General features: G+C 35.1%; 2 protein-coding genes across 2 annotated transcripts in view; both read right to left on the minus strand.

Annotated features, from left to right (window-relative positions):
- Window positions 1-518: 518 nt before the first annotated feature.
- On the minus strand, window positions 519-3,031 carry LOC111482052 (CTL-like protein DDB_G0274487). The gene is made up of 5 exons (XM_023127687.1): window positions 2,868-3,031; window positions 2,383-2,709; window positions 1,389-2,303; window positions 1,053-1,286; window positions 519-970 (listed from the first exon to the last, which is right to left on the minus strand). Exons 1-5 carry the CDS (start codon window positions 2,883-2,885, stop codon window positions 794-796), a joined length of 1,671 nt encoding a protein of 556 aa, XP_022983455.1. The 5' UTR covers window positions 2,886-3,031; the 3' UTR covers window positions 519-793.
- Window positions 3,032-5,065: 2,034 nt separating this feature from the next.
- Window positions 5,066-8,297, minus strand: part of LOC111481520 (protein RETICULATA-RELATED 4, chloroplastic-like) — a 5,032-nt gene continuing 1,800 nt past the window's right edge. Inside the window, exons 2-8 of the mRNA XM_023126973.1 lie at window positions 7,793-7,861; window positions 7,314-7,445; window positions 7,061-7,114; window positions 6,931-6,975; window positions 6,492-6,631; window positions 5,394-5,519; window positions 5,066-5,309 (exon numbers count right to left, since the gene is read on the minus strand). Of these exons, the coding sequence (XP_022982741.1) occupies window positions 5,261-5,309; window positions 5,394-5,519; window positions 6,492-6,631; window positions 6,931-6,975; window positions 7,061-7,114; window positions 7,314-7,445; window positions 7,793-7,861 (615 nt within the window). The 3' untranslated portion in view covers window positions 5,066-5,260. The remainder of the gene's footprint in view (window positions 5,310-5,393; window positions 5,520-6,491; window positions 6,632-6,930; window positions 6,976-7,060; window positions 7,115-7,313; window positions 7,446-7,792; window positions 7,862-8,297) is intronic.

An 8,297-nucleotide genomic window follows, 5' to 3' on the forward strand; every position in this document is an offset into this window, starting at 1 on the left:
AAAAAAAAAAAAAAAAAAAAAAAAGTGCAAAACATTTGCACTTTTCAAGTTTGCTTTCCTTTAAAGCAAGTGGTGGAAAAGAACTATTCATTTCAAATCATTTTATTCTTGTTTGAGTAATAACCAAACCAACTTTTAATTTTGGCTAAAACTTAGATCTAAAATATAAAAATATATATATGTTATATAGACCGAAGAGGGTAACGAGTGTCAGCAAGGATGCTGAGTCTTGAAAGAGGTAGATTGTGAGATCCCATATCGATTGGAGAAGGGAACGAAACATTCTTTGTAAGGGTATAAAAACATCTTCCTAATAAACACGTTTTAAAATTGTGAGGATGACAACGGACTAAAACAAACCATATCTGTTAATGGTAGACTTTGGACGACTACATATAAAAACATTCATTCCAACATATATATATATATATTAGAGAACGTTAGGTTTGGTTTGAAATAACTTTTGAAGTACTTTTATTAATTAAACATTCAAAACGTCATTCCAAACAAACATTTAATTTAGTTTTTCGAGAATGGTTTCTTTATTTCATTACTAAATCATATCTATTCAACAAGATTGTTACAAATGGATACACTTAAATAAAATAATGGTAGGTTCAAGATGAGAGTGAAAAGTGACCCAATACAAAGGGGTGACCACTTTTTGTTATGCTTGAGAATATCCCAATTCCTAATGCATATTTACAATTTGAAACTATGAAGCTTAGAATGGGGAGTAGCGTTTCGAGAATGCATTTCGGGGTCGAAGATCAGTTAGCTTCAATCAGACTGATCACGTCTTACTTTGATGGGGCATACGGGGCGTCGTTGTAACGACCTCTCGGTTCAACTTTAGTAATGTTTGACGATCTTTGATCGTACCGTCGAAGAGTTGACCCTCGGGATTTTCTGCATAACATACATAATAGCAACTCACACAAGCATGGGGCAGTGCCATTGCAATCCTTGTCTGAGGTAATTCAAAATGGAAGTGATTCAGTTCATATGAGCTAAGAAAACAGCTCTATTAGAAGCAAGGAAGAAGCACAAACCATTAGATATCCAACTAAGAAGCTTAGCAAGGAAATGGTAGCGGTGAAGCCACGGTGCACCGTAAACGTCCAGCTCGATATAACAATGACACAAATAGAGCCACTACAAACTCCGGTGAGGAAGCATATTGAGCTCGTTATATCCGAGTCAACGATCGGTACCATGTCATTCATCTCGAAAAGTTTCCAAGTGTCTTGCGACGCTCGCACGAAATCTCTTCCATATGAAGCTATCTGATAAGAACAGTTTTGAAACAAATCAGTTCGAGTACGAAATCGACGCATTGTTTTGAAACATCCAATTCTGATGAAAATGAAAAAAAACACAAGCAATACCTGCACGAAAGCCCAACTATTGCCTCGTCGAAAGATCGAGTTCATAACATGAAGACAGCAATGAGCACAAGAAAACATAAACTCGTCTTCCCCCTCGAGCAAATTTAGACCTCGAGCGAGAATTCGGAGAGCTTCAATGGTAGGCACAAAGAGAGAACCAAGAGAAGCACTTCCTAAGTTTCTTGTTAAAGCTCTTTGGAGACAAAACTGAGTATTGCTTTGCATTCCTCTAAGATAATACAGAGATATCACTCTACTAACGGTTATATTAGCAACATTTCTCATCACTTCAGCAGTCCAAGCCAAGCTAAGAACTAAAACGATTATAGTCAAAGGAGGGAAAGAAAAGTTCAGTGCACCAATGACAGCCAAAATCCATATAGACATCCAAAGAAAGCCAGCCCCGAGCATCCAATACGTCGGCTGATTCAAATCGGGGAATTTTTCGACGGGTTCGAGCGATTTGATGAAAACCTTTGAACAAAAGCCTATTCTCTGTGAAACCCAGCAGGCATATAACCCATTACCAATGGCAAAAACAAGAAAACAGACTCCTACACCTTCTGTGGCAGGCATTTGGAAGCAAACTAGCAGGATTCCAGCTGATAAAGACATAGCAAAAGAACACCATAGAATGAAATGAACCATGAATTTAGGCCATAACCTCACAGCCTTTTGCCAAGCAAATGCAAGACTAATACTCAACAGAGATGCAACCTCAACTTGTGGGAGGAAATACTGAAGAACCATTCTCTCTTTTCTCTTTATAGACTCTGATGCATATAACAGGCCATGAATTCCTTTGAAAACAAGGAACCCCACAAGCCCAACAGCCAAAATCAAGTGCAGGACAAACAGGAACAGATATACTTTATCTGTGTATGCTTTTGAGTTCAGATTAATCACTGCAGGTTGCTGTTTGGCAACAACAAAATAAGGGCAAAAATTCAACACTAATCAAGATCAAAACATTCAAATGTGAGATGGATTTTACCTGTGGAGTTGAAATTGAGCGAGGAACAGGGGACTGATGGTGTTGGTGGCGATGGTGGCCGGAAGGGCCACTGGAGGAGGGCTGAGGAGGAGGAGTGGCTACTCTAACACCACCGTTGAGGATGATTCTCAAAGGGTTTGTTGGGTTTAATCTATGCAACATTGCGGCGTGCATATCGCCTTGATTATTGGTGTTTTTGATGTCCCTTTCCATCGCTTGCTCTGGTAGAACACCTACTCTTCCCCCTTTTTCTAGATCTTCAGGTAATTTACTCCCATTTTCCTCTCTCTCCTCTTCCTTTCTTCTATCCATTTCCCTCTCCTCCGCCTAAAAACCACACACACAGCAAAAATTTGAAAACTCCATGAGTTTTAGAGTTCTAAATCAACAAGAAAAACCTACCAAGAAAAGAGGAACAATCAAAGAAAAGAACCCTAAACTGGGAAAATAAATTGAAAATCTCCAACAATATACTATCATCTTACTGGTTGAAAAGTACCCATCGGAGAACGGTGACGGAGGTGGCGGTGGCGGTGGCGGTTGCAGCGGCCGGAGCTGGAATTTAGGGGATTTGTTTTTGTTGTATCTTTTTGATTTTGGTGGGTGGGATGTTCCCAATTTGCCTTTTGGAATTTGCATCAGAATATGAGAATGGGAGTAGCTTCAGAATTATTTTTCAAAGCCCACGACCTTAGTTTGGCGCGTGGATATCACGGACCAATGGGAGGGACTGTCGTCATTGAATGTTCTGACTTGCGTCTTTTAAAAAAAAACTTCCGCACGTGCTGTAACAGATTAAAATTTCTGATTGGAATGGACGGCTGAGATTGGACGTATGCATTTTTGCCACGTTGCGTTTATTTTTATATTAAAATATTGGTTACGGAATAGTTATTTAATAGCAAAAAGCTTTGGACTTTATTGAAATTTTTAAAAAAAATTATTTAATGCATTTAATTTCCAGTATTTAATGTTTTTTTTTTCTTTTCAACTTATTTAAAACTCTAACGGCATTTAATCTTGTTTGCAATTTTATTGGATATTTTTTATCTTCTAAAAATTAAATTAATTTTTAATTGATTGAGTTGATAGCTCGACTTATTAGTAAATATTAATTTTAGATAATAAATAAAAATTTATATTGATAGGTATCCTAATTGACGTAAGCATGATGAATTAATGTGGAGATGAGGTCTAACTAGCTCAACTACTATCGTAGCTTGAGAAAAGTAAGATGAGAAGTCGTATAACCTAAGTGAGGTCAAAATGACAAAAACCCGAGTAGATTCTCAATCAAAATGAGAGGAGATTGACAAGAACAACGAACCTCCACAATAGTATATGATATTGTCAATTTGGGAATACGATACCTAAGATTTTCCTCTTAATTAGTCAATAAAGTCTTTAACAATCATTCATCGAACAAAGTACACTACCTGGAGGAATCTCTTCTCTCCAGCTTTTCTCAATCACGTTGTTCGTCCAATAAAACTTTACAATGGATGTTCATTATGATTCTATACGTTCATGATTAATTATGACAAGAATATGATTATACAAACTCTCGTAATTTTACTTTTGATTTGACTTTTTTAAAATATCTACAATAGAATTAATAGAGTTAGTGTTCCTTATTTATATATTAAAAAAAATTAAATTGTCAACGTCCAACCAACTTCAACGTAGACCACATAGAAGATAGAAAAAAGAGAAGATAGGGTTAGTGTCAAAATTGGCCCACCAAAACGGAATCCTGCAAAGTTAAATGATGTGTGTCTGAAAGTGGACCCCACAACGGTCAAAATCTAACAACTTGGATCCACCTCATCTTGTCTTATTGGTTGACGTCATCATCTAAAGATTCAAAAGGTTATATTGCGATGTGGGCAGTCTCACATTAACCCTCATGCACCCTCTTTATGATTGGTCAGTCCTTATCCTGATTTGATTCCTGTTCTTAGCACCATTCTAATTTTCCCTTTAATTATTTTCTATTTTTGTGGCATTTGTTCATAACTTCTCAATCATTGGATTGGTTTTTGATTTGAGTGACATTACAACATAATTGGAATCTAATATCAACTAATTTAAAATTTGTCTCATTTAACTACTTTATTTATTGATATATTTTAATTTATTAAATTATCGTCAACATAAACATAATTCAAATAATATAAATATCTTTTAATTCCAAATAAATACAATTTAATAATATATTTAATTATTTATTTATATTAAAATATAGTCTTTCGTCTCTAAATTTCCTTTTTTAATTCTAAATTTATGAATTTAATATCTGTCTTTTAATAAATATTAAATTTAGTCTTAATTGTCAGCTTATTAAAATCAATTTTAAGAAATAAATTAGTCTGACAGTTATTATTATTATTTTTAAACTACTTGTTTACGAACATCCAAACCAAATATGTATTAAATGAAAAGAAATCAAAAGCAATTCAAACATAAATAAATTATAAAATAAAATAGGCATTTGTTTATTAAGTGGTGTGAAGAACAAATCTACCTAATATCTTAATTATTTATTAGTGAATAGATCAAACCTACTTTCTCAGGATTGTTTAGTACTTCCAAACCACATTCATGATCATAATCTATTCTAACCACTTAAATTAATACAAATTGATTAATACTTCAATATATTAATACTTTAAAAAATAATGCATAGTACAATCAATAATGCATAAAAATGAACAATCATACACTCTTAAGCTTCAGTAAAAACACACAACATTCATCTATTACCATATATGCCTAAATATTTCGATAATAAAACTCGAAAAATAACCTCGAGGCATTATGTTATACTAACCTTGTTGGATAATCTCTCGAACAAGGGTGTCGTTTTTTTTTTCTCGCTCTACTCTCTCGTTCTTTGAATCCCGGTCCATCTTGCAAAATCGACCCACCTGGGGGGAAAAAAGTTCACAGAAGTTTATCAGAAAAGCCTGGAATTTGAAGAGAATGCAAGAAGGGTCATGAAGAAATCTCACATCAATGATCCCAAGAAAGTGTTGCCAGTTCGAACCGCGAAGCAGATTGCACTCAGTGCTAACTTGTGCTTGTGCAGAAAAGGCTCTAGCATTCTTTGCTCTATTACTCCCGCAAGTATTTGGTACCTGAATGAACCAGAGAACCACGCTTTTTTAGTATATTCGATATTGGAGGGGTAAAATGGTATTTTCTCTCGAGTTGCGAGTTCGAGAAACTTATGTGGGTGTAATGGTCACTACATAATAGTACATAATTATCCAAGTATTTGAGGTACTTGAAAGTGAAACCTCCATTTTCAGATCAATCAAACCTAAACCCACTCTGGCATACTTTCATGTAACAACTCAAGTCCACCGCTAGCACAACAATCTTAAAACACGTCTACTAGGGAGAGGTTTCCACACCCTTATAAGAAATGTTTCGTTCCCCTCTCCAATCGATTTAGGATCTCACAATCCACCCCCTTGGGGGCCAACATCCTCGCTAGTACACCGCCTAGTGTCTAGCTCTAATACCATTTGTAATTGCCCAAGCCCAACACTAGCGGATTATTCTCTTTGGGCTTTCCCTTCTGAGCTTCCCCTCAAGGTTTTAAAACGTATCTACTAGAGAGAGGTTTTCACGCCTTTATGAGAAATGTTTCGTTCCCCTCTCCAACCGTGGGATCTCACAATCAACCTCCCTTGGGGGCCAGCGTCCTCGCTGACACATTGCCCGGTGTCTAGCTTTGGTACCATTTGTAACCGCTCAAGCCCAAGCCCATCGCTAGCAGATATTGTCCTCTTCAGACTTTCCCTCAAGGTTTTAAAACGTGCTTACTAGAGAGAGGTTTTCACGCTCTTATAAGAAATGTTTCACTTTCCTCTCCAACTGATGTGGGATCTCACATTTCATCTAATCATACTCCCTCTATTTATAACCAATTCCTTGGCTAAAAATTACTATGCTCTACCCTAATAATATTCCTTACAACCCCAATGACTTTCCTTTTAGGTATCTCCAAACATTACCACGATGGCCACTCCTAAGAAATGAAGTACAATGGCCATGGTGTTAAAAGAAACAAATATCACACATTGAAGCGAAAAGTGCAGTACCTTAGGTTGCTCGAAACCGACATGTAAGTTCCATAGCCAATACTTGTTGCTAGTACAGGCACATCCTCTGCTTCCATGGCGTATGATTTGTCGAACAGCTTTCTTACATTTATCAAGGAGTTCGTTATGCCTGTACCCACCTGAAATGCAGTGTCAATGAGGCCTACGTTTCCATCTACGCATCGATACGTCGAGCAATGTATTCAATAAGAATGGAACACCAAGTAACTTCAATTGATTTCTTGTGAACTAGCTCAGAAGAGTAGAAAAGCAACAGTGAATTTCAAACTACTATACTATCAGAGACCTATGTTGATCCTACTATACACCAAATTATGACAATCTTGTGTATGCTTATGAGGCAAAAGAATTGCTCAAACATAATAATTGGTTAAACCAAGCCAAAGGCAGACCAAAGTGGGGGAAACAACAGGCTTACCACCGATGCACCACTCCCTACAGCAAATAACTTGGCCCCATTACGCTGCAAATGAACATATGAAATCACATTGAGTAAAAGTAAACATTCAAATAGCTCAATAAATTCAGCTCAAACACACAAGACATACCACCACAGCACCAACCCTTTGGAGAAACGAATACGAGGTACCTGCAAAAGCCACCTGCAGAACCAGAATTTCATTTGGGAATTTTGTCGAACACCTAATGTTCATTGCGATTCTTGGAAACTCAAAAATGCCCATATGCAGAATTGAAATAATAGAAAGTATTGACATGATGGATATTGATATTGAGGCAAGAGAATGGTGTATACAAGTGAAAAATTTGAAAAAGTTTGTTTGGGATTCAGGGGAAAGATACCTGGAAGGCGTTTTCAGGGCAGCCATAGAAGACCTTGGTGAGAAGTCCAGCACTGATTGTTAGAGGAGGTTTGAGAGAGACGGTGGGAGCTGGAAGCCAAACAAGCATGAAATCTGCCACAATGGCCATGATCTGTTCTTCATTCAAGAAGAAAAAAAAAAAAAAAAAACTTGGTAATTATTTCATATTTCTAATTCTTTTATTGTTGTTTGTACATTGAAAAAAGAAACAAAAACAAAAATTCTTGAAAATTATTTCTAAATATAAACATCCAAAAAAATATATATATATTTTAATATATATCTGAATAATCCTCTATTTATAAAGAAGTACTATTTTAGTTTTAGTTTTTAAAAATAAAAATATATTTTAATATATATCGGAAAAGTTTTTTTTTATAAAAAAAAATTACTTTTTAACATTAAAAAACAAAAATGAAAGTTATTTAAAAGGTTTGAAGGTTAAATGAGGGCACATACCACGTCAGCACAAACAAAATCCAGCTCCTTGCTAAAGTTTTCCTTGCGTTTCTCCAGCTCTGCAGCAGTCTTAACAAAACACAGCCACATATTACAAATTTAAATAATCTCTCATTTCTCTATATAAAACAAAATAGATCATCTTTAATTTTTTTTATCCTAATTTTAGGGGTCGTCCTATGATTCCATAACCGGATCAACTCAAACTACATTGGATATTCAAAATTTTATGCCAGGTTACTAATATTTTTTTACCAGACTAATTTTGACCCATTTAAAAATAAGGTTACAACCAAACTAACTCTACTTTCCATTTAAAATTTATTATAAAAATAAAAAACATTTGACGTGTGTACATGTTGTTAATGAAATTTTAGAACATATAAATATTTAATGTTCGAGTTTATGAGATTTTAGTTATTAGTTATATAATGATAATTAGGATTTTTAATAATTAAAAAAAAAAAAAAAAAAAAAAAAAAAAAAAAAAAAAAAAAAAAAAAAA

The sequence above is a fragment of the Cucurbita maxima genome, unplaced genomic scaffold, assembly GCF_002738345.1.
Source record: "Cucurbita maxima cultivar Rimu unplaced genomic scaffold, Cmax_1.0 Cma_Scf00007, whole genome shotgun sequence".
Classification (NCBI taxonomy): domain Eukaryota; kingdom Viridiplantae; phylum Streptophyta; class Magnoliopsida; order Cucurbitales; family Cucurbitaceae; genus Cucurbita; species Cucurbita maxima.

Excerpts from the sequence above, each read along its gene's own strand:
- LOC111482052 (XM_023127687.1), bottom strand. Across the intron at positions 2,304-2,382 it reads GCTCAATTTCAACTCCACAG|CAACCTGCAGTGATTAATCT; the intron begins GTAAAATCCATC and ends GTTGCCAAACAG. Across the intron at positions 1,287-1,388 it reads ATAGTTGGGCTTTCGTGCAG|ATAGCTTCATATGGAAGAGA; the intron begins GTATTGCTTGTG and ends TGTTCTTATCAG.